This window comes from Medicago sativa, chromosome 1, assembly GCF_051527215.1.
Source record: "Medicago sativa cultivar Bolivia chromosome 1, Bolivia_mono, whole genome shotgun sequence".
In the NCBI taxonomy this organism is placed as follows: Eukaryota; Viridiplantae; Streptophyta; class Magnoliopsida; order Fabales; family Fabaceae; genus Medicago; species Medicago sativa.
The window spans coordinates 94,316,533-94,343,417 of record NC_140749.1 but is presented as its reverse complement, the minus strand read 5'-3'; the positions used below and the strand labels follow the sequence as shown (position 1 = coordinate 94,343,417).

The 26,885-nt window shown below is 32.9% G+C and overlaps 2 protein-coding genes across 2 annotated transcripts; both read right to left on the bottom strand.

The window, feature by feature from the left end:
- Positions 1 to 9,065: 9,065 nt before the first annotated feature.
- Positions 9,066 to 9,820, bottom strand: LOC146959420 (FKBP-type peptidyl-prolyl cis-trans isomerase). The gene has a single exon (XM_085740949.1). The coding sequence runs from the start codon at positions 9,789 to 9,791 to the stop codon at positions 9,219 to 9,221; it is 573 nt and encodes a 190-aa protein (XP_085597075.1). The 5' UTR covers positions 9,792 to 9,820; the 3' UTR covers positions 9,066 to 9,218.
- A 4,091-nt stretch (positions 9,821 to 13,911) lies between these two features.
- Positions 13,912 to 16,720, bottom strand: LOC146959419 (ABC transporter G family member 1-like). Its single transcript, XM_085740947.1, has one exon. It carries the CDS (start codon positions 16,414 to 16,416, stop codon positions 14,146 to 14,148), a length of 2,271 nt encoding a protein of 756 aa, XP_085597073.1. The 5' UTR covers positions 16,417 to 16,720; the 3' UTR covers positions 13,912 to 14,145.
- Between the last annotated feature and the right edge of the window lie 10,165 nt (positions 16,721 to 26,885).

The window sequence follows — 26,885 nt, the reverse complement described above, 5'->3', positions numbered from 1 at the left end:
ACATATCATTACAATATTTTCCTGCATAAATTTCTAAATAGTCTTTGAATTTTAATTTCTAAATGTTGTATAAATTTGACATTATTTATGGATATATGTTGCCACAAAGATTACGCTAGTTTTATGGGTATATTTGGATTGACTTTTTTGGACTTATATACTAGTATAAGTGCTTATAGAATTGTTTGGGAGATAAAATCATAAGAGCTTGTGACCTCCCAAGAGTTGTTTTTTCATAAGCTCCCTAAAGAAGCTTACAACATTATAAAGACAGTTGAAACACGCACCCCCACATGATATTGTCCCTGTTAAAATATATTTTCCCTGATCTTTGCTATTGATTTGCTTGTTTGTTTCTGTGATTTATGTTGCTTTTCAATTTTCTCTTTCCTTTACACATGTTTGTAGAAGAAAAGATTAAAACTTATATAGCAAATTAATTTGGAAACACTAGTCATTTCAAAAAGATTATGCTTTAGGATTAACCAACCATTGAGACAACGAAAAATGCTTACATCTTAAAATCGATCCATTTCCAAACTCCTATTTTTGCATCCTTCCTAAAATCATCTTATTGCTTGAAGAAAATCATGGTCAATGATTTTCTCTTAGCATAGTAATGACTCCCAAAATCATGGTGCAATTTATTAAAGGACAAAACTTATGCGCATTTATTATGTGTTTTTCGTATGATTTTTTAACCTAAAATTCACTTTTTATGTTGATAACAAACTTTAGGAAAATTATGAAATTAAAGAAGTCATAGTTAGTTATGTTAAGAATACAAAAAACATATAAGTTTTATCTTTTATGAAACCGTGGTTTAAAGAATCCACGTGGAGCTTCAACATTAAGACGACATGAATAAATTCCTCTTGGAAACAAGAATCATTGTCATGTGTTTGTGTTTGTGTTTGACTCAAACAATATCGTTGTTGACAATGCTTATGTTATACGTTATATTATAACTTTTTTTACTTGGTTTTTATACTGTGGTTTTCTGTAGAGATACTGGGATAGTGAAACTGAAATATGCTGATATATTATGTACCTGAGGTAACAAGTTTACGAGTATTGGAATTGATCGGAATCCTCAACTTCTCTTCCTTCCAAAATGAAGCAGTTTTACCTCTCCTCTGACATGCTTAAGTTGATTTTAAGTGGATCTTACAAGGATAAACTTGGAGACCAATTAACTTATAGGATTTGCTTGTTTGTACATTGAATTATATTTTTCATCTGTCTGACATGATTGATTCCAAGTTATATGAATTGTTCAATTATATTATGTTGTAATTTTTGTATATTTCAAAAGTTAATTATTCTACGATTTATTTCGATCCAATTATTTTGTTTTATTTGAGAATTACTTTTGATTAATTTATTTGAAATAAAAAAAAATTGTTATATTTGACTTGGTATTTTACATGTTCACTATGTATTCTCTTTTGTTGACCATGTTTTTCTCAATTCCTAAATGAGCACCATGACTCAGTATGTTTACTTAGTCAGTCAAGCCATGCCTTAATCTTCTCAACTGAAAAAATGGTTTTATTCATGTTGCTATTTATGTGGAGTAAGTGGCATGTTCTCACAATATATATACATTGAAGGCTTGACACTAGAGAAATTGATGAGAAGCACATTTTCTACATTCATCCACGAAAACAAAACAACAATTACCTCTGCACAGAAAATCAATTTCCTCTTCATTAGAAAAGTCTGAAAATTGAACCTGCACATAGCATACATTTATATACTCCCTCACTTCATATTTATCTATACACACATTATTTTCCCTCATAAAAAATATTGAGTTTCTGGGTTACATCTCCGGTTATCTTTGAGATAAATTTGAGTTGTTCTGTCACCTCTGATTCATAACGGGGAAGAACTGTTGTATCCTGGGAGGATATGCGCTTATGAGGCGGATAAAATTCTCAAGGACATTGACTATGTCACGCCTCAGGTTACTTAACAGTGTGTTGTTTTGCAGGTTTCCTCCAATTGAATTTGTGAAGATTTTGATGGAGCTGTGTCTACAACCAAATTCGATAAGTTCCTTTACTTTATTTCTCTTTATTACTGGTCTTAATTATTTGTTATCATATTTCTTTTAATTTCTTCTTATACATGATAATTCCACATCTAAATTTACAACAATCTTGAGGATTTTAATTTTAATTGATGAAACCTATTATTCTAAAATTTATTTGTTCTCCTGCTAGTAGATGTGAAAGAAATTGCTTAGCTTAAAAGGATATCAAGCCGTCTGTGAAGCCGTGAAGAAAGAAGAAAAAAAAAAGGCCAACTTGTATTTCAAGCCCAAGCTTCTCAGCACTTCGGTGTTATGTAGAAAGCCTTTGATAATCAGGTTTTATCAATCCTTTTATGACGCCTAATTTTGGTGGAATTCTAGCTCTATGTTTAGTTACGCTTATGAATATGCTATGTGCTTCATTAATTTGATAATTATTTAATTTAATATATGAGACTTGGATGATTATTAAAGCTGATTTTTTTTTTTTACTAGCGCATGGTGATTTTGGTGTACAAGGGAATTGCAAATGAGTCTTTAATATCGTCGTGCAGGTTTTATCAATTTAATCTTACTTCTCATAGCTAATACTCAGCAACATAGTTTTGGATACTTGTTTTTTCTAATAACAAAGTCACACATCATAAACTAATGATAAGTTCCCATAGAACATTATATGTTGCATTATGAGATTGATTTAAATGAGTTGTGTGTTTTAGCATTTAATCATATTATTAGCAAGTTGCTATAGTATTAGTTGAGGAACTAAGTTGCATGATAAAAAAAATTGGTATATTATTTTTGTGTGTATAGTTTCTGTTTGCATTTGGTATTTGTAACTGTCATATTTGTGAAAAGCTAAATTCACATAATTATATTGTGTATGGTTCCCTAAACAATTAAGAGAGTAATAACCATATCATAAGGTCATTGGAAACTGTTCAATGAGTTTATTTTGAAAATATTTTATTTTGAAATGTTGGGTACTAGTTTGTAATATTTATTCGTATTTCTTGGTACATTGATGCTAAGCACCTTATATCGACTGCATTTAACCATTAGTGTACTGTTTTGATATGGCTATTTCAGTGATATGCTTCTAACTAACACACAATTGATCTTTTGGATTATTTGTGGTTAATGCCTTCCTGTTTAAAAATAATAAACAATTAGTACACAATGATTAATTAAGGAAATCATGTTAAAATGCTTGATTAAATTTTTAGTTGTAGCCAGCATCTTCTCAATCTTGTAAATGTTGAGTATATTTCTATATACATGTTATTGAATTCAATTCTATTATGGTGCATGATGAATTTAGAGATCTTATGATTTTTGCAAGACTTGCATTTTGTCAGACTTTGATACATGAAAGAGAAAGAAAAGAAAAAGGTTGCATGGTACGTTATGGATTATTCATTGTATTAGAATAATATGTTTATGAGAAAATATATATTTATCGGATTTATTTTCCATTGTGGAACTGTTGTCACTTGAAAATTATTCAAGTAGACATTATAATAAATCTATACATAGTTATATTTTCACAATGTGGGGGTTTGTCGCTTAGAATTTATCTAAGTAGACCCGATGACATATATCAAAAAGTCAATTTGACAATATATGAGATATTGTTTAAAAGTGGATAAACCATTGTATTCAAATAATACAATGACGTTAATTAGATATGAATCCTAAATTTATAAATAAATTTATCTTATTGATGAATATGTTGTCGCTTAGTAAACAACTAAGCAGACCTGTATGAATTTATTATGAAGAACAAGTTTATAATTGTTAACTTGGTAAATATGAGATTAATTGACTGAGAGACGTCTTAGTCAATATTCTTTGATGAAAGAAATTTTTGTCTTCATCAATGTGTGTAAAGTACGTACTAATAAAGCCCCTGGGATGAAATAAATTTGTGGACATCGAGGGGATTGAGTCTTAAGCCAATCGAAATTGACATGTGATAGGAACCCAACCTTTGTGATTGGAGATCCCATGAAGAAGGTTCAATGTGGTAAGAACAAGTCACATGTTAGTTCTGCTAGCGTAAAATTTAATCCTAGTCTCTTTCCTATGGTGTATTTGAGTAAGTGCTAGACACTGCAATATTGAGAGGATAAGCTATAATGATTTCAATGATTATCATATCCCTTATGGGTGGTGTATGACTTGCAGCATACACTTGATGAAATCGCCTATATGGGTGTCGAGTGGGGCCGCTTGCATGAGACCGTGGCGGGTCTCTAGAGCACTCATGAATACCAGGCACGCGCATGGCCTATTTGCGCACAACCGCGTAACAGCAAGAATTGTGGGGGTGTAGTGTGATTATAAGACCTCTAACATACAACAAGTGTCTTGGGTTCCATAGCTTGCTAAACCAATTCACGTGTGTTAAGTCTTATTAGTTTAGGACGGGTTCCATAGCTTGCTATACCGTTCCGATGCATTACATCTACGATGTTTACCCAGAAAAACTATTTTTAACTTTTTATTTTAACTTTTGAAATATGTGGGGGATTGTTGTAATTTTTGTATATTTCAAAAGTTAATTATTCTACGATTTATTTCGATCCAATTATTTTGTTTTATTTGAGAATTACTTTTGATTAATTTATTTGAAATAAAAAAAAAATTGTTATATTTGACTTGGTATTTTACATGTTCAATATGTATTCTCTTTTGTTGACCACGTTTTTCTCAATTCCTAAATGAGCACCATGACTCAGTATGTTTACTTAGTCAGTCAAGCCATGCCTTAATCTTCTCAACTGAAAAAATGGTTTTATTCATGTTGCTATTTATGTGGAGTAAGTGGCATGTTCTCACAATATATATACATTGAAGGCTTGACACTAGAGAAATTGATGAGAAGCACATTTTCTACATTCATCCACGAAAACAAAACAACAATTACCTGTGCACAGAAAATCAATTTCCTCTTCATTAGAAAAGTCTGAAAATTGAACCTGCACATAGCATACATTTATATACTCCCTCACTTCATATTTATCTATACACACATTATTTTCCCTCATAAAAAATATTGAGTTTCTGGGTTACATCTCCGGTTATCTTTGAGATAAATTTGAGTTGTTCTGTCACCTCTGATTCATAACGGGGAAGAACTGTTGTATCCTGGGAGGATATGCGCTTATGAGGCGGATAAAATTCTCAAGGACAGTGACTATGTCACGCCTCAGGTTACTTAACAGTGTGTTGTTTTGCAGGTTCCCTCCAATTGAATTTGTGAAGATTTTGATGGAGCTGTGTCTACAACTAAATTCGATAAGTTTCTCTTGTTCTCTAATTTAATTTTAGTTGTAATTGTTTGTTTGTACATTGAATTATATTTTTCATCTGTCTGACATGATTGATTCCAATTTATATGAATTGTTCAATTATATTATATTGAGAAACGTTCTTCCAATGCTGCTTGCAGCATTTACTGGTCAAAGGCGTGGAACAAGAATTGGATGCCGAGGATGAGGAAGCGGCATTAAGTGAGAAAATGGAGTAGCTGATCTCATTTTTTTTCTTTCTATAATTGCGATCTGCGTTTAATCTTTACATTTCACACTCAACAGAGACGTCAAAGTACAAGAGCAGTACACGATGAAGACATAAAATAGTGTATACAAAAAATTATATTTAATAAATTGTCAGTTGGGTACATTGCAGTATGACATGAAATTGTAAGATCTAGCTAGATCTCACCGGCATAGTATGAAGGTAGTAAATAACACAATGTCCATTGCATTATTTGCTATGGTCCTTGGTCTTTCCTTCTCCTCAGTCAAGGTTCCTAGAAAAGTACAAGGCATTATTTGCCTATTGGCAACATCATTTTTGAACTTAATTGCAAATAAGTTGTTGATGATCTACACATTGTAAAATTTATTCTTCACCTCGATCATCTTAGAAACTTCTTGTTTTAACTAGGCCAGAGTCATTCATGCTGTTCAAACTATAATGAACCCCTTTTTATATGTTGAAGTTCTATTAACAACGAGCTGCATAAAGATAATTAGGTGATTTGCATCAAGAGCAATGTTGTTAAACTTGAGATTCTACTTATAACCCAGTGATGTCAAGGTTAAATTCTTAAAAATAAGCAACAGATTTATAAAAATATAACTTAAAGCCCAGTTGCGCAAGGATGGGAAGAATCATTGATCCCACCTTCAACCTCATGATCCCACATATATTTCGACATTCTGTTCCTAGGTGTAGCACAACACGGAAACATGGTTGAGGATCGTAAAATTGCAAATGATTCTACGAGCACCCTCGCAATCCTGATGGCATGATCAAGAGCCAGTTTTACAATGGAGTTTCAGTGCGGATGTGGATTTAATCGTGCATAACTTATTGATTTATCTGTGCTGGTGTATGACTTATGTAACAATGCAAAGTGGAGTATTAAATTATACATTTCAAATCATTTGTTTTGGAAATAGGATCGGTCTGTTATAGACGTTGAGGATGTTTTTTTTATCTTACAATTGATGTTTAAATATTGACATTTGCTGCTTAAAACTTGCTTTGTGTTATAATGCATTCAAGTAATTACGGAGAACTCCTATCATCAATGGCAAGGTAAGCTTTGTGTTAAATGCTTACATAATTCTTCCGTCGTCTTCAAAATTCTTGGTAGAACTCTTATTATGAATCTCAGAATTTTGGGCTATTATTATTAATACCGTAATGTTTACTGGGATTTTTAAATTTTCTAGTAGCTCTTGCCTCTTGGGGAGTTGGGTCCCATAAATATGCATTATCTTATTTCACAAGATTTTCAATTTTGAATAAAGTGTTGTTTGACATTATCTGCCTAGGTGATTCTTTAATGGCCCTCTTCTGGTGGATAACTGACTGGTTTATTGAGAAATCTTGCGTCAGACTTAAAAATAAATGTTCTGTCACGCATATTTTATCTTGAAAGTATTATTGGTAACTGGTGGTTTGAAAATGAGAAATGATAACTAAACACAAAAATCCAGACACAAATACGACATCAGGGGCAATTTTGTAATTTCCGTCAAATTTTAATGGCATTATTGTGATTTTAAGTGAAAAAGAGGGGTGATTTTGTTAATAACTTCCTCTTCTTTCTCTCTGAGAACATCCACCGTCATCAACCATTCTCCCACCATTACCGTCACCACCAGCCCTCCGTCCACAAACCGTCTTGACCTCTCCATCACCGTCTCTGTCCTTGCCACCGACCACCGTTCAGATTTGTCTTCACCGCCTACAACAACAGTTTGGTCTTCCGCGACCACCAAAACACAGATTCGTCTCCGACCGCCTACAACCACTGAAACTCACAGATCTACAGTCACAAAACGTATATGAATGGTCGGGTGAGAACAATATGCAGAGAGAGATCACCGGTGAGTGGTCTCGCGAGAACACGGTGGGAGAGAGAGATCACCGCAGTGAAAGAGAAAGTGACGCCGGTGAACCGTTGTTGATGAGAGAACTTGTAGGTGAGACAGTGCTGCAGAGGAGAAACCTGCAGAGGACAAACGATTAAGAAAACGGAGAGGAGAGAATGTTTGCAGATGTGAGAGGAGAGAGCGTTGTACTGTTTTTTTAGACAGTGTTGTACTGAGAAGAGGAAAAGAATTGTATCAATGAACAGTAAAATATACGATGGTGTCGTATTTGTGTATGTTATTCTGTGTCTATTTATCATTACTGTTTGAAAATTTATAGCAATTATGTCTAGGTAATACTAGTTTGGAAGCAATAGTAGGGGTTATTAAGGCTCAAATTTATGGCTGTATGGGTGAAAATTACTGATTCAGTGTTCACATCTGACAAACAAGATAGAGAATTGGATGGAAATAACCAAGTCTTTCAATCACTATACATTGTATTAATGGTCTCAGTCATTATTTTTGTATCAGTTATTGTGTCGGAATGCTTCCAATGTTAATGTCTAATGTTGGCTTTGCTAGGTTATCTGACGAAGCAAGGAAGGATGAAGCTGTAAAACATGCCTTTGCGGTTCATGTAGCTGTTTCTTTGGGAAATTACTGTATGTTGCATTCTTTAGATTGTACAAAGCAGCTCCAAAATTCGACTCTGTTTGGTTCCGCAGCAAGATTTCCACGTTAATGTAGAACCTTCGTTTTGTAGCTTCTTGAAATCACAAGCTTTGCCTCAAACGTGCAACCAAACACATACTTAAACACCGGCCTTATAGGGTGAGTATTTTTTTTTTTTTAGAATCAGCAAATTTATTAACAACGAGCGCGTGCAAGGAGCACAACAAAAACTCTCGGACAGCAGAAAACAATTACAACAGGGACTGATATAGCAGAACCCCAACTGTCATGACAGCAAAACAAAACAAGCCTAAACCAAGCAGAAAATGCGACAGACCGCAAAAGCCTGGAACCGATCAGCAGCCAAAAAAACGAAAACCTGAGGCTAGCATATACAGAACCACTGCACACCAGAATTATATACAAACAGACACCGCACACCACAGCATCAACCTCCGCAGTTAACGAATAAGGCACTCCCTTGGGTCTTATAGGGTGAGTATTGAAAACATTTTTTCATGTATAGCTAATTAGTTGGTAACATACATTTTAAGGGAGACGAACGCAAATGATTTATCTAATTTCTACAAATCTATATGTTGAAAAGATGCATTATAATGTTGTGTCCTGATTGTCCGATCATATCGGCCAACCATACCAATTTCTAACGTCTCTCAAGTTCTTGGATTCTCTACGGGCATTTCCAAAAATGAAGCAGAAGATGAGAAAGAGGCCGCTGCTTTGAAAGCGCACAGTGCCAACATAATCCCACTCTTTGTATTCGCAAACCAGTATGTTTTAGCATAAGCCGAGTTTTTGTTCCCATCCTGTAATCTCAACTGCATTTGATTGATTCATCATCACTCATCTCATATCATATTAGTCTAGAATTTCCCTGTCACTTATCAACACATAATTTGATACATACATAAAATGTTTCAATTGACTAATGTAACAAATGAAGCAAAATAAGTACATCTATAAACATTATCAAGCAAATACAAACAAGGGGAGTATATATTTTCATTGTAGTATGGTACAAAATACAAATCGAAGCTGAACAATATTAATTAATTAACATGGTTTTTGAATTGAAAATGCTGAAACATTAATTAATTAGTTGAAGAAGAATTATCAGGCCAAACACTGATTTTCTCTTTTTCAAGCTTAACATAAATAGCAGTAACAGCAGCCATAAAATATAACTGAATAATCACAGTCCCAGGTGTGTGATAATTGATAACACCTTTTCCAGTTGCAAGCTCCACCAACAACAGTGCCGTTAATCCAAGTAATGCAATTCTACCATTCAATCTCTCACTGTATCTGCTAAACCCTAACTCCACCTTCAACCCACCGGAAACCGGTTCTTTCAGCGGCACCGGCGGAAGATACACGCCGGAACCCGGTCCCGACCCCGATGTAGCCTTGTTAGATTTTTTGCCTTTTCGGATTTCTGATTTCTTGCCGGTGCCTCTCTTGTAACGGATACGGAGTTGGTTAATGCGGTCGTCGAAGTCTTCTCCGGATTCGGGTTTGGATGGATCCGAGTCGGAGGGTGGTGTTTGAGGTTCGGTGGCTCGTGTGGTGAAGAGAAGGAAGGGTCTGCGGAGAAGAGATTTGGAAGAAGAAGAAAGTGGAAATGGGTTTGAGAGTTGAACAGATGCTGTTGCTAAGTTCGCCATTTTTCCTTCTCCTTTCTCAATCTCACGTCTTTGTTTTTGGATAATACACTTTTCTTTATTTTTTGTGGTAGATTTCTCTCACTTCCCTTTCCCTCAAAAATATATATATATATATTTTTTTTTTAATTTTTTTAATAAATGATATTCATTTATTCAAATGGACACCGTACATTAGATAATGTAAATTTAAAATTGTTAAAAATGAAAAGAATGAGTTTAGGAACTGATCGTACCTGATTAGAAGGTGATTGCCGGTGCTTTGAATGCGGTGGTTGTGACGGTGGTAGATTACGTCAGAATGCTTCTTAGGCTTCATACCATTTCCTACTTAGAGACTCAAGAAATTATTAGATTATTTTTTTTTTTAAGAAATTATTAGATTAATTTTTGACATGCGTATCAATCTGAACCAAAATATTTAACTATTTATCTTTGTACTTTATCATGTCCCATTCAAGTGTATGGAAAAATATTTCCATCTTTTTTAAGAAAAAGATAGAAAATTGCTTTTCTGACATTGAAAACTTCACATTGACACAAGTAAAATACTTAAATGTCCCCAGCGGTAGTTAACTACCGTTGAGGACCCGACAACAATTAACTACCATTGGCCCCAGCGGTAGTTAACTACCGCTGAATTCATCTCTTATATTCAGGATGTGCATGAGTTTAGACATCCTTCTGATTCACTGTGTTTTCTGATGTCATTGTTTTCACTATATGCAGGAAGCACAATAAGAGGAAGAGCCGCAGAAACTTCAGTCTATTGATCTTAATGTCCCTCCTTCAAGATCAAGGAGAAATTCAGGGCAACTACAACTATAATTCTTATGTTTTTTTAATTAATCCTTCAAAAAAATGTTTTTTAATTAAGTAACTTGTAATAAAAATTCTTAAACAATTGCTATTATTTTCAATAAGAAATGACATGTTTCTAACTTAATTTAAAATATAATTTTCTTTAAAAAAGCAAAGAAATGTAACACTGTTTCCAAACATGGTGTGAGCAGGGGCATATGAACTTTGAATGGGGTCGGGTATGATTTGTAAAATTGTAAATCATAGTAGCTCGTTTTATTTATAGAGGTTGGGATGGTGACGATTGGGTTTTGGAATCAAGATGAAGCTTTGGGGTTTTCTGGGCTATTATTTTGACCTTGTAGAAGAAAAATAAGTTGTGTGTGTTGTGTTGAAGAGATGAATTCAGCGGTAGTTAACTACCGCTGGAGGCCAGCGGTAGTTAACTGCTGTCGGGTCCTCAACAGTAGTTAACTACCGCTAGGGGCATTTAAGTATTTTACTTGTGTTAATGTGAAGTTTTCAATGTCAAAAAAGCAATTTTCAAAAAGATATCATAATACGAAAAACAGCAAATTTATTTTTGCTTCTTTTCTTTAACCTTCTCAGGAAACACGTTAGCTAATACACCAATATTTATTTTATAAGGGAAATGTTAAAGAGTTTTCTTGAGACATTGGAAGAGGATAAAAATAGAAATATTGCATTGAAATATGATGAAAAATGAAAATTTAACTTTTTTAAAAATTAAAATGTTGTTGAATCCAATACAAACATACTATTTTTTGTTTCCTTAACAAGTGTTCTTAGGACATTCGTTAGCATAACATATTTTATAATCATAAAATTGTTTATACCTCGCAAAGAAAAGAGATATTCATATTTCGGTCTAGACTCCATCATCATTGACTTAATATTTTTTTGTGTGCAAGTCATAATAGTTATTTTTTTTTTTTAAGAATATTATTGTTGGTGAATCATATGATGTTTTTATGTCTAATAATTTTTAACAATACAAAAATTCGATCATTTGTTTTAAACTTTGAAGTTTTCATTTTCCAATGAAATTTATTCAATAGCATTATGTAAACAATATTATTTATAACATTCATTGATTGATAAATTTTGGTAGTTTATTATGAAAATCCTATGGCTTGTTTAGGCAAGAGAAATAATGTTTGAACCTAAAAAAAATTGATCAAATACGGTGTGAGGTATTTTATTTTAAGTATTTTTAAAATGTGCTTGAAGTATAGAAAATAAAAAAATATATTATGAAAGAGATAAAAATAAAGACAAGAGAAACATATGATGTCAATATTGTAATGTTAAAATAATAGTTTATACACGGAAAACATGGTTGATGTCTTCAAAAGCCCAGATACTTCAAAATGGATGACGTACTGTATATCCTGCACCGATACCTGCCTGATACTTCCTGATACGTATCAGAAAAGTACCCAAAGATTTTTTTTTAAAAAAACAATTATCCAATACTTTTCAGATATATCTGGGGTACGAGCGATATGCGGTGGAAAACAGATATGTGCGGGCTACCTTGTGTTTCTATTATATTTGGTATATATGTAATTGACTAAGTAATGATATTTTCTATTTAGGATATATCATATATGTAATTGACTAATTGTCGCTTTCTTTATTATCAATATTACTTACATTTATATTTCTATTGTTATGTGAAGACAATTTCATTGTTGTGCCTTATCGTTTTTCTATGTATGTTTAGTCTAGGTTTTGCGCCAATTTTTTTGCTTGAGTTTTAGTCCATATTTTGTATTTTAAGTTTGGGTCTTGTTAACGAGTGCCCCCGGGGCACTCTTTAAACATACCAAAATAAGTAATTATTCTTTGAAAAAGTAAAATATTTCGATTTTCAATGCATTAATTACACACATTTTTATAAATACTTGCTATTTATAGCCCTTAAAGAGTGCCCCGGGGGTACTCGTTAACATTTCCCTTTAAGTTTTAATATGTAGTTTAAATTTAAATTTTTATTGAAGTATCTCAGCCGTATCATATCTTAAATTTTAAAATTTTCCTTTATCAGCGTATCGGTACCGTGTCGTATCATGCATATGGGCTTCATACTTTATGTCCATTAAAAACTACGATCAGATAAATTGAACAATTTGATAGATTTATAGGACAATCACATTGTGCTACACGCCATTTTCTCTTAATGCAACCCAATAGAGTGAAGGAGAAAAATATCGAGAGGAGGAGCACAACTCTTTTAGCTTGTGTCTTATTCTTTTCGTCTTTTGCTCTCCATTGTTGGCCCATTTGTTCACCCCATCGCATTTGATTTGCCAAAAATTACCCCATCGCATTTAATTAATCATTCAAATGATTAATTAAAAGTTGTATGGTTGCTTATTTAGATTTGCTAAAGTAAGAATAATAATAATAATAAAAATAAGATTTTAGCACATGCATACGTTGGATGGAACAATGGTCTTTATATTGATCAGCTAATGTTTATCTCTTAAAAAATTAACAAGATTATACTAATTTTTCGGTTCAACTATTTTTTTCATCCCCATAAAAATTGCATTAATTTTTTTAGGGTAAGAAAATTGTATTAATAATGTTTTGGAATTGGCAAAGTTCAATCTTTATTTGGCAAAGTTTTGCATCACTACCGATCAAAGGTCTACCATTCAAAGTTCACTCATAACTACCGATCAAAAATCACATATAGTCCTGAAGGACAAAAAATAAAACGATGGAAATTTAATATTTTTTGATTTTTTTTTTGGGCACTACAAACATTGTGCGACCAGTTTAATTTACGTACGTTGGTGATCATTAGATTAAGAAGTTCATTGAATTTTATAATACACTACCTATATCATATCTTATGATGGCATATGGAACTACCAGCAAATGAATGTGAATCTAAATTGCAAACAAGTTGTTGATGACACTCTCAGTGTAAAATTTAAAAATCGGAATATGTTCTATCATGGAGGATTATAGAACCATTTTAGCTAGCTACAATAGTTTTCATGTTGGTTTACCAGGCGGCAAACTAACGTAATGTCTATAATTTAGCAAGAGCGTCTGTCTCGTATATACAATATCATCGCAATGACTCTTTTTTTTTTTTTTTTCCCATTTGATAGTATTCTAAATTTTATTAATAAATCTTGAGTTAACTTGCTGGAGTAAAAAAATGCTTGCACAGGAAATAGTGTGTAAGGGACATTAAAGTGATAAACCGTGACGCATTTCCTTTTGTTTTCTTCTGATCGTAGAAATCAAACAAATATCTTCCAAGTAAGATTCATCAAATATAAACTTAAAATTTTTACTTTATTCTATTGAGTATTAGACGGATGTTTGTCATAAACCAAATTCTAAAAGTAATCAACTAAATGGGTATTACACTTTTGTACCACAGCGTACCCCCCAGCACTTGCCAATTAAAAACAGGTTACAAAAGTAATTAAAAAATACTAATAATAGTAAAATTTACCAAGGATAAACAAATTCAAACACAGACAATATGACGGTGTTCACCTTGTTCAACTTAACTCCTCTTGTTCTTGCTACCCACCAACAAAGATATATAGAATAGAATCCTGAAGAAGAAACCCCAAGCCACGGTTACCCACAAACAATTCCACTTGCTCAAATCCGTCACCGCATTTTGCTTCAACAAATCAGTACCAGTTGTTAAACAAGTAGACGCTGTGATTTTCATTCCTAGTGTATCACTCATACTGTCCAACAATTTCAACTTCAATGCATCAGACACTGAAGCAAGAGGTGAGTTATCGAAAATCTGCACCCCCCTCACAAAACACTTAGCTGCATCACTAAACTCGTTCTGCAGAACTGCTTCATATGGGTACTTAACCAATGACATATAATGGAACCAAATCCAATACCCAGGGATTCTATCCCTATTAATAAAGAACCCACTGAACAATAAGAAATAAGCAAGAATTGCAACCACAATAGTGTAACCCAACATCACATGAGGAACCACACCTGAAAGAAATGAAACGAACGAATTCCCGGCCCAAAATGAAGCAAGAATGATAACAAAGTAAAACAAAAAACCTGAGAATCCACCATCAAGCCCCACAGCCCAAAATGTTATGCAGGCAAAAGCAAGTGAGAGAAACAACAAAGCAGGCAAAGCAACAATAGCATGAGAAATCACATAGGACCATCTCCTATAAGCATTGTGAGAGGTTTCTCTCATGAAAATGAACCGTTCTTGAATGAAAACTGGTAGTGCATCTGCGGTGGTGTAAAAAGTAGTTGACATAGCAAAAGCAAAGAATCCAAGCCTTTCTTGTACTCCTTTTGGAGAGTTGTCAAGTTGCCAAAACATTGTTGCAAGAATGAAACCAGTTACCATAACAGCACCCAATCTTATCCCAAATAGTTCAGGCATTCGCCTTGAATTAGTTATTGAACGCTTTGAAAGTGTTAATAACTCAATCCAAAATGGATTTGCATAAGTAGGCACGATTGAGGATGACGACGAAGATGGTGATGTGGCTATTGCATTGGAATTAGTTGCAGCAGCTGTTGCGCCAGAAACTAGTTTCCCTCTTGAAATGCTGGCGCTGATCGCTTCCTTCAATGATAATGAGGGCATTGCATTATGTGAAGAAACATCATTGTTGTTGTGAAGTTTAGTCATGCTTTGCCATGATTTGTTGAATTCAACTAAGCTTTTTGTTCCTCCAGGTGAACCTTCTAATTCGCGAATCAGGTCCAACGCGAATTCTGTTCGGTTATCACCTTCAGGTATGGGATGGCCGAATTCTGCAAAGTATGAAGGTAACTGCGATGGTGAACCGCTGTAAACTGTCTGTCCACGTGATAAGAAGATCATACGATCAAGAAGACCTAAGATTCTGTAACTTGGTTGATGAATTGACATGATCACAATGCTTCCACTTTGTGCAATTCTTTGAAGCACTTTCACAACCATGAAAGCACTTGTTGAATCCAATCCTGAAGTTGGCTCGTCAAGAAAGAGCACTATTGGATCATGGATTATATCAATTCCGATTGAAACTCGACGCCTTTCTCCACCAGAGACTCCACGGTGACCTTCATCTCCGATAACTGTTTTTGCAGCGTTGCGGAGTCCTAGTTGATCAATCAAAGCTTGAACACGAGCATTTTTCTTTGATTTTGAGAGTGATCGCGGTAAACGGAATTCAGCTGCAAAGGTGAGAGTTTCTTCCACTGTGAGCATTGGAAAGAGGAGATCATCTTGCATCACATAGGCAGAAATCACCTTCAGAAGACGAGACTCCACCGACTCGCCGTTGAGCTTTACAGTTCCTTTCAATTTTCCTTTTGCGATCCTGTTTGCTAGAGCATCAATCAGAGTTGATTTCCCAGAGCCACTAGCTCCAAGAAACGCCATGATCTCACCGTCACGTGCTTCGCCGGAGATGTCATTGAGCAGAATCTTACTCCGTGTAAACGCCGTCTCCCCAAGTGCAGGTGTCTCAGCCACCGGAGATGCACGGCGGCGGGAGAATAAGTCGGTGAAACTCATTTTATGCCGTATCTTAACACTATAGGTAAGGTTGTTGAAGGAAAGAACGAAAGGAAGTGATCGAACCTCCATTCCGTTGATGTCGAGAGTGTGATGCACCGGCGTCTCACTGCCATCCCCGATAGCTTCCTTCCTTACATCTCCAACGTGTTTGAGAAGCTGTCCGAGAGTCGGCATATCACCGGCGTCACGGCGGCGCGTGAAGTCGTCCATTTCCATAAAATCAAAATAAGAATCGGGAACATCTTCAGCTACAATGCGAGCCGACATAGTTTGTTTATTGAAGAAGAAAAAATTGGATTGGTTGAGTTAACAGCGTTTGAATAAGAAGGAACAGTTATTGAGTAGTAGCATACGGTGGAGTTATGGTGTAATAAAAATTTGAATGAGAAAGAGAGAGAAAGAGAAAGCAGGTGGTAGTGTTTAATGTGGGTAGGGATGAGAACAATGAAGAATGTGCAATTGTATGTGTGAATATATAAGTAAGTATTTATGATGAAGTTGAGAGAGAGAGAGAGAGAGAGCAATGCAATTAAGATAGGAGGATGCAGTGTATGTATGGTGTGGAAGGGGTAGTTTATGGACGTGGGGCTTGTTTGATATTTATTGTGCGGTTTTGACTTATTTTTTAGGTTTTTGATTTTTTAGCTGTTATGAGGCGTGAGAGTGGTGACCTAATTATTCATCAATTACCTATACGTCTCCCTTCCCTTTTTACTAGTATTTCATTTCCCTCCTTCAACACAAGGTGGCTGGCTGTGGGAACATGTGAAGATTTGTTATTGGCACATTCAGGACACATGGGTTACTCTTTTTTACTTGTTCTTTCAATTTCCATGGGAGTTAGGTTGGGCGTTCATCTACTGTTGCGTAAGCATTGCCCTATACAATACTACTGTTTATTTCGGTCCAGTCCTGGTATATACTTATGGACATTCATTTAATTATTAAAAACAATTTGTTTTCAAAGGGTTAAAGAGCTAATCACTGTTGATGTGAAATTTTCAATTATTTCTCCAAACCGGTCCCTCCTTTTTTATTTTATTCATTTTTTTTTTTTTTTGAATCCTAGTTTCAAATTATAATTCATTCCACAAGATAAAACTTCCTACGTGGATAATATATTCTAGAAAGGTTCATAAATTTCTTGTCAAAAAAGAAACGTTAAATAAAGTTAATTGATATTTTGTTTAAGAATGTCTTTTGATAATATGTGCTCATGAATAATGTATCTAGTCTAGGAATAAAGTTGGAAGACAGCTTGATCATTAACACAGAGATAAGGTTCTCATTTTCTCAACGAACCTCCATTTATTAGATTTTGGAACTGCCTCTAATTGAATTGACACCTCACCAATATCAGCCAACGAAGATAAAGAAGTCATTTATATGGATTTAAATATTTCCGTATATTCTGATTGAATGCAGTAGTTTTTTTTGCTACAAGATTAAATGCTAGTTAATGAATTCTAATACTCACCCATCAAGCATATGCTGCAATTTGCCAAAAACCATACCTCAAAATTACTACTACTATATTTAGAGTTTTTCTATTTCCTCCAAATTCAAATGGCAAATGCTACTGTGAATCAGGTATATGTTAAGAAACTTGTTATAGAAATATATATATCAAAAATCGTACATTCAACTTCTTAAAAGTTAAAATATTATGTTTTCTAATGCAAAATTGTTCTTTTTGGGTTGCTTAACATGTACATTTAGTGCACAAGTTAACATAACCAATTCAAATACGTTAATAACTTCAAAATAGTACTAAGTTTGTATTGAAACTTTATATTTTATATTAAATATATAACTTTTTAATAAATAATTGTTGTCTTTTCAATAAAAAAATTGCTATATACAATCCTTTAACATGTGTAATATTATGATGATACCAAAATAAAAATATCATATTATGATTATATAGCTTATAAACTCATATGCTAAAAAAGATCCGCTTAATAACATTTTTTTTTTTAAATTCTGTATCTGATCCAAGACCGATTAATCCGAGGGACCAATCCAACCGCACACTTGCGGTTTTTTTATCACGAACTTATAACCTTTTAATTACTAACTTATAGTTTATTTTGTTAAGCTCATTCAATTAGCTTTTAGCTTATCGTCTTTCTCTCAATTTTACCTCTGGATTCTTATTTGAAAAAAATATTAAGGCTATGTTTGGTAAAAAATTACGAATAGCTAATAGGCTACCATAAAGGGGATAACCTTACAGCTGAAGTTAATTGATTGAATTTGTAGTATTTATTAAAATAAGTGGTTGAACTACCTTATAAATATGAAAAGACATAATATAATATATATACTTCCTTCGTTTCTAAATGCATGTCGCACTCAATCACTTCGCATATGTCAATACACAACTTTGAGCATTAATATTTTTAATTATCTGTAATATAAAATTATAAAAATTAATATTTTAAAAAATATTCACAAACCGAGCATCTCACACGCTAACATTTGTATTTAGTATTAGTTAAAAAATATGGTCAAAGTAAATTATGTAAATAGTGAACATTGTTAAACTGCGACATGTATTTATTGAACGGATCTGGTACTTAATTAATATTTAATATTTTCAATTAAAATTATAGGTTAAAACTGAGATAATAAATGATAAGTTATAAGTTATGTGAATTAGCTTATCAAAAAATGTTATAAGCTAGTAAAAATAAGTTATAGGTTACGGGAAAGTAGCGGTAGTCAAGTGAGATTATATGATTTAACCTATAAGTTATAAGCTCAAAATTATGTCTTGCTAAATAAACCCTAAATATTAATTAAACATATATTTTAAATGTCGTCTATATTTATAAATTAGTTCAACCGTTAATTTTATCAAACATTATAGATTTAATCGAGTAGTTTATCCGCTATAAACTAATTTATAAGTTATTCACTATAACTACATCTTCTATAAACTAGTTTTTCAGCTATCCATTAGTATTTTTTTTTCTTTCAAACAGTCATGTTTTCTTTTTACGGTAAAAGAAAACTTCATTCATATGCTAAAATAAAGATCACTACAGCAAATTTATGAGCCATATTTAAGGTTGATAAGGTTTCAAAAATGGCCAACGTGTTTGTTTATGAAGCACCAAGTGTGTATATGTCTCCGAATAATGTTATTTGTGAAGTCTTTAGCAGTTCGTTTGACACACAAATATGCATTTTAGTTAATGTTGTTCATACCGTTAATCAACTCCCTGGTATGGTTGGATGTCGAAGAAAATGCCACTACTATCGAATATTTATTCAATTGAGTTGACGTGATTTAAAAAGAGGAACAACATGTAAAAGTAATTTCTGATATACATACATTATTGGTCTTCCTTAAAGAAAAAATATGCATTATTGGTCTTAATATTGATGCAATGACAGAATATAAACTTCCTAGTAGATCAACTTAGCTGATATGATTCGAAGAGAGAACAACGTGTAAAAGTAATTTCTCCCATGTTTTTTTTTCCTCTTTACCTTAAACATATTGCAAACTTATAAATATAATTCATTTATCATTTTATTTTAATAAAAAATTTATTCAATACTTTTACAATTATTTAATTTAACTTTTTTTTAGTGGTAATTTAATATTTGTAAATAATTTTTTGATACTCTCCAGTTTACATTTGACCAAAAAGACGTGCTAGTAATAGACTCTCTAACACATACTCTAACATTTCCCTCAAAAAAAAACACATACTCTAACATATTCTCTTTTATTAGTTAAATTTTTTTATGAATGAATTCAAATTTATGAGATTTTGTCTAAATTTCAATCAATAGAAGAAGGTGTATTATGTACCTGAAAAAAGAAGAGAATGTATTATAATGTGTGTTAGAGAGTGCATTCCTATCATTTATTCTTGAACAAACGAATAATAACTCAGGTTTGCATGAGTTTCTAATATTTTATTGATAATAATATTTATATAATAAACATTAATTCTTTTTAAGCAAAAACAAACAATGTTAGAGAGAATTGATTAGTTCATCTAGGTCAAAAAATCACGATGATACCTATAAAGTTTAAACTTGGTTGGATGTGTACCCCTCATCCAATCATTCAACGCTCATATTTTTATATTAATTTATATTAAAATAAATTCAATTGTTAAACGGATTTTGTCTAAAAGTATCAGTACCGAATCAAACTCCAAAGTACTTACCTAAGAATGTACCATATAATAACACAAATTAATATATAAAATTATTTTCTTAAATCTTTATTATTTTTTATTTTGAGTACTCACTTGAATATTTTATCTATGGGAAATGTTAACTTGTGCCCTTAAGGCACAAGTTAATGAAACAAATATAGAAATAACTCATTGGAATGTGTGCAATACATTTAATCTTTAACTTTTTAATGAGTTGAATGCACAAAATTTTATAAAATATTTCTCCTTTTAGGTCTCTTAACATGTGCCCTAAGGGCACAAGTTAACACTACCCTTTATCTACACTTAGTTCTTGTATGTCAAAATCAAAATTAAATTTGTCATCAAATTAAGTTAAACACTTTTAAGTTGTCAAATCGCGAGGCAATTTAATTGATGTTTTAGAGGAAAAAATTGACCAGTAGCACATTAGTACTTATTTATAATGAGTGAACCATCAAATTAGTCCCTGAATTTTCACGCGTCGGCCAACTTAGTCCCTCAATTATGCGAAATTTCCAATTAGTCCCTGAATTTGTCAAACGTCCATCAAAAAGGTCCCTCCGTCCAAGTGGTCCGTTAGCCATGCTGACATGTTGCCCCGCATGCTGTGTTGTCTTGTACGCGTGGCAAGAAGGAAGCCACGTGTTCAGGGACTAATTTGATTGATTTGGAAAAAGTTCATTTTTCACTTTTCAATTTTTTTTCCTGCTTTTCCCATTTTGCCCCTGCATTACATATTCCTCCTTCTTCACATTTCAGTCAGAACCATCAAAAACATCCTTCACCCTTCTCCTTCCCGCTAAAAATTTCTCCATTCTCACCCCTCCAAAATCATCATCATCTCCTGCGAAAATGTTGTGGATGAAAATGCTGGGAATGCTCCTAATGAAGTGCCAGAAAATGTTGTGCCAGAAAATGCTCCTAACTTTGTGCCAGAAAATGTTGTGCCTGGAAATGCTTCATACTCTGTGCCACAAAATGTTGTGCCTAGAAATGCAGAAACTGCAGGAAATGTTGTTGCAAATGCTGGACAGGTATGACTCTTAATTTTTAAGGATCGTTTTGGCAATTAGTATATTAACTGAAGGACTGATATGATTGATTATGTTATGATTTTAGGGACTAATTTGATTGATTTTGCAATTTCAGAGTGTTGCACCAAGGAGGTATGGCCTTAGAGGACCGGTTCCTTCAGCTGATAGGCCTAAGCAAACACCAATGAGGGGTCCTGCACCAGCTCATCAACCTCCTGCTGGCATGATTAGGGTTCCATATCCTACCTATGGTCCACCCGGTTCGACTCAACCTACTAAATTCATGGACTTTATACCAACTCCCGGATTTCCAAAGAAGTGATGCTTCCTGGAGTTTAATAGATGTTTTGGATTTGTAATATTTAGGCTTGTTTGAATTATGCCCCATAGTTGGGTTTCTTTTTGCTTAACTTGCCGTTTAAGACTTATGACTTGTTAATGCCCCAAAATTGGGTTGCTTTTGCCTATGTAATTTCTCAGACTTATGACTTATGACCTATGACTTTTGCCTATATAATATTTCAGTTTCAATTTGTGTGTTCTGTAATTTCAAAGATCTATTTGATATATGATTAAAAAATTCAGGGACTTATTTGATGGTTTATAATATTACGTAGGGATGTATTTGAAGGTTACATTTCTGAATCATCTTCAACCTCTTTTCATCACCATTAAAGTTGGAGCTTGAAGATGAAGCTCGACTTTAATAACAGTTTTTTCCCATATTCCCACCCCCATCATTTGAGATTCAATTTAAATAGTTTTGCTTCAAGAAATTTTGTGGATTTTGGCTTTCAAATTCAATACGAAAAAATTAGGGTTTCAAGTTTTTTAAATTGGTGAAGAACTGGAACTGGACCACTTATTATTGGAGGAAATTTAGGTGATATTAGAATGTAGATTGCAGATTGTTTAATTAGGATTCCAATTTTATACAATTGGGGAAGACAAATACGTTGGGGAAGAAAAGAGTTGTTTGGGAAGAAGCCAAAAAAATTTCTGCAAATCAATCAATTTACTAGTATATTGGTAGAGGAAGTGAAATGGAGCACAATTAAATAGAAAGTAGAAAGTAATTAAGAATACTCTAACCGGTTATAAATATATTTTTTCTGTTTTCGAGAGCTTAATGGATACTCCCTCAGGTTCTATTTATAATAGAAAGTTGGGTCAACAAAAGTTAATGTATCTGGTTAAAAATTCAGTCTAAATACATCAACTTTTGTTGACCCAACTATTTCTTATAAATAGGATCGGAGGGAGTAATGCATAATATACGTAGGGGTTAGAGTTCGATCTCCAGACACTCCATTAATTCACATTTAATGTAAATTTTTCTAACCGCTAGACTACTTAAATAAACTTTTTTGGCCTAGACAAATTAAAATAAATATCAGAAAAAAAGAAAAAAAAAAGGCCACTAAAGTAGCAATAAAATTCAATATTTGGGAGAACAACACTTATGAAAGAAAAAAAAAACAACCAAAGTGGGAGAGGAAATAAAGAATAGAAAAAACAAGGGTTAATTAAGTTTTTAGTCCCTATAAATATCTGCAGTTTTGTTTTTAGTCCCTATAAAAATAAATCACACTTTTTAGTCCCTACAAAATTTTCCGTTAGTGTTTTTAGTCCCTATAAAATTTTCTGTCAGCATTTTTAGTCCCTATAAAAAATTTCCATCAACATTTTTGGTCCCTAAAATGCTTAAGGAAAATGTCACAAGGACTAAAAAGTGTGATTTTATTTTGTAGGGACTAAAAACAAAACTGTGAATATTTATAGGGACTAAAAACTTAATTAACCCAAAAAACAAACACCTCAAAAGATGGAAAACAAAGAAAAACCACTCAATGAAGACTTGGAGCCCTAATTGTTTAAGCAGCATTGTCCACTCGTACAAGTTGCAAGAGAATCTATAGGCCTTTTTTAAGAAAGGATTTTAAGAATGATATGACGTATTTGTGCAAGTTTTATGCTCCTCTTTCTCTCCTTCAAGAAAGCGAAACCATATTGCTGAGAACTAATTACAATGGTGGAAAATAATCTCCTTGGTGCCAATCTAGGTAGGTAAATTTAGCTTCTTAAAAAAAAGTGAAAAATAATAAGGAAAAACAACAATTTTGGCCTATGAATATGCACCTCCTGGTTATACTGGTCTTTGACTCAGAAAAAACACAAAACAGTCTCTGACTCTATAATACATTAGCCACTTTAATCTTTGACGTTAAATTGATCGTTAAATTCACAAAAAATCTGAGCTGGTGTATTTTTATGACATGTAAGGTGTAAGGTGGCATCAAAGACGAAAATGAATGAAACACACATTCGAATTCTTTTTAAATCCCTAGAATCCCAATTTTAAATACTCCTTCATCAAATCTCTAATCCTACTCTTTCATCTTCATCATTATTCCATCCATACCACTAGCATAAACATTATCCATTTTTTCCTCACCTTTGAGGCATGTTAGATATGTAAGCTCAAATAATTTTTTGATGTCTAAATCTTTTTCTTTTGAGCAGTTTTTTTTGTCTAAATTAATCTAGAATAACTAAACTATACTAGTAAGTGTCCTTGTGAGCTTAGCTCAGTTGGTAAGGACAACGTATAATATATGATAGGTACATGGTTCAAACCCCGGTCACCACAAAAAAAAAATATACTAGTAAGTAATAACTTTTGGTGTTTCTCTAGTGTACCGGGGGTGAAGGGGTGCCCTTCTAATTTGGTCCTAAAGTCTGGTTGACCGATCACTTTTGATTCGAGATCAGGAGTCAGGTTTTTGGCTCAAGTTGTGGTTTTGGGCTTTTTATGGTTTCTTTTGGTGGATCAGAGGTCGAGAGGTGGTTGAAGCGGATTGATCTTTTCGGATAGGAGCTTTTCGGCTGTGAATTAGCTTTCGTATTGAGGTATTGGAGTTTATTTTTTAGGGGTGTTTCTTTGGGGGTGAGTAGTGACGACAGATGGTGCGGGATTTCATTTTTACAGTGATCATTTTTGTTGAAGTGTCTGTTTTAGGTACTAACGTGTATTTCGATGGGTGTTGTCCTCAAGGGTGTTTTTTATGGTGTTTATTTTCGGGTGTTCCGTCTATATACGGATCATTTAATTTATATTATCATTTTCACCGGTCTCTGTCTGTCTTGAGCAGAGACCTGGTGGTTAAATAAAATTTGTTGTTAAAAAAAAAACTTTAGCTGTAACTGCCACAAACAGTAATTGGTAACTATTTTATGACAGCTTTAACAACTTTCATACTCTTCACTCGTTTAATCTTCGAATTTTACTCATGGGCTACATTAATTTGCTATTAGCAAAACTATACTTGGTTTGAAATTAAAGATCATTAGTGCGAGGTTGTATGTACGTGTGGGGTCTTTGCTTAACTTAGGCTTGTATTTGCAATAAACACACGACTCTGATGAAGGCATACAGTCAAGAATTTGGGGCCATTTGGAAGTGGACTATCAATATCAGTGTCCTTTTTGCCCACACACACGGCTATGAATCCGTAGATAAATTAGCAAGTAGTCAGAATTTTGCACCGCTGAATAACTGCGCAATCACTCTCATCATGTCCTAACTCCAGTAATACACAATAGGAAGACATGGATTGCTTGGATTTGGGTTAATATCACATGGTCTATTTATTGCTAGCTTGAAATATCTGTGAGGGCATATGCATTTAGATTTAGATCAATTTTGAAGTAAAAAAAATAGTGGACTTAAAAATTAAAATATTCATCAGTTTGAATTATTTTGGGTGGAATATTATAGCGAGCATAAATTTAAGTGTATGTTTGTAATAAGTGAGTTTGTCGAAATTACAACAAGTGACTACCGTGATTTTTAAAAGCTACATTTTGTACATTTAAGATTGTGGCCACATAAATATTTCTTATGTTAACCGAATAGTCGAATTAGCATCTTAAAAAATATAAAATCAAAGTTTTATTATGGCAAAAAGGTATTCACATAGTCAACGGTGCCCTTAAGTGACCTCTATACAAATTTTGTTTTTTAAAATAACAAATTTCGTTTTTCTTTTAAAGAACAAATTTCTTTTTTTCCTCCATTATCCGTAGTCTTCGGCACAGGCTACACCATACTGCAATAATATGCAAATTTGTCAACTTTGTTGTCAATACCCGGAATGTTTACTTCCATTGTTACACATTTTATGATTGAATCTAATCCAATTTAGTGTAAACGATTTTAGGGTTATGCTAACTAGTGTTTGGGGTGTGTTCTAATTTATGACGTGCGTTTAAGACATTTGTTAAAAAAGGAGAAAGAAAAATTTATATTAAATAAACACTTTCTAGATTTTGAAAACATTTCCCTCAAAAAAAAAAAAAAATTTGAAAACATTGACTATACACATTCCAAAACATAATTACTACTATCATTCTTTAACAAATGTTTTTAGAGTCACTTTTTTTTGTCAAATGGCTTATTGATCATAATTTTATTCTATAAGGGTATATTTGTAAGGGTATATTTACAGTGGCGCGTATTTTAGAAATTTGTTAGCATTTTTCATAATTTTAATTTATTTTATTGTAAATTTTTACTATGTATTTTTTAAAGATGATTTTTACTATGTTAGTCAATGATGAATTGACACATCATATATTTACTTTAATTATAGGAACAACTTTAAAAATCACACATAATTAGTGATCGTTTGACATATGTTTTTTCCTTTCAAAATTAACCTCTTTATATTTTACTCCCTCCAGTCCTTAATATAAAAAAAATTTCAAAAAAAGTTTTGGTCCTATTTATAAGCAAATGTCACAACTTTTAAGGATAGTAATTGTTTAAAAGACTTTTTTATCCCTCATTTAATATTTGTCTTTTTAATATTAGTTGATGTATTTAATGTTTCACAACATTCTATAAAGGTATATTTGTAAAAATGTTTAAAAAGTTACAACAATTAATGTTGACGTTGGTTTTGATGTTTTTTGGGTTTTCTTCTTATATTAAGGACCGGAGGGAGTATTTCTTTTCTTTGTCTGAGAACACATTAGAGAAGAAATATTAATTTTTTTGTGCTATCTTTTGTTTCTTATGAAATTCAAGTTTTATGCACATAGGAATTTGGTTTATCCGTTGTTTTTGGAGAATTTTTTTGTTCTTATTTAAGTGTCACTTTACATAGTTCAATGCAACATTAAATGTTATTTTACCAATATTACCCTTATTTATTATTGTGGAGAGAGAAATATATGTAATGAGATATTAAATAAATAAGGTTATTATAGTAAAAATAGAAATTATTGTATCAAAAGTAGCAACATTTATTGATTGTCTTGGTTTGTGTACAATGTTAAAATGTGACAATTAAAAAGGAACGGAGGTAGTATAAAAAAGTCAAACATAAAAAGGTAGTACATTCAGATTTGGGCCATAAAAAAATGTTTATGTGAATCTAAAAAACTTTTTGAAAAGTTTAGCATTATACTAAATGAGGAGTATGAAAAAGAGGATTGTCTTGTCTTGTTAGGAAAA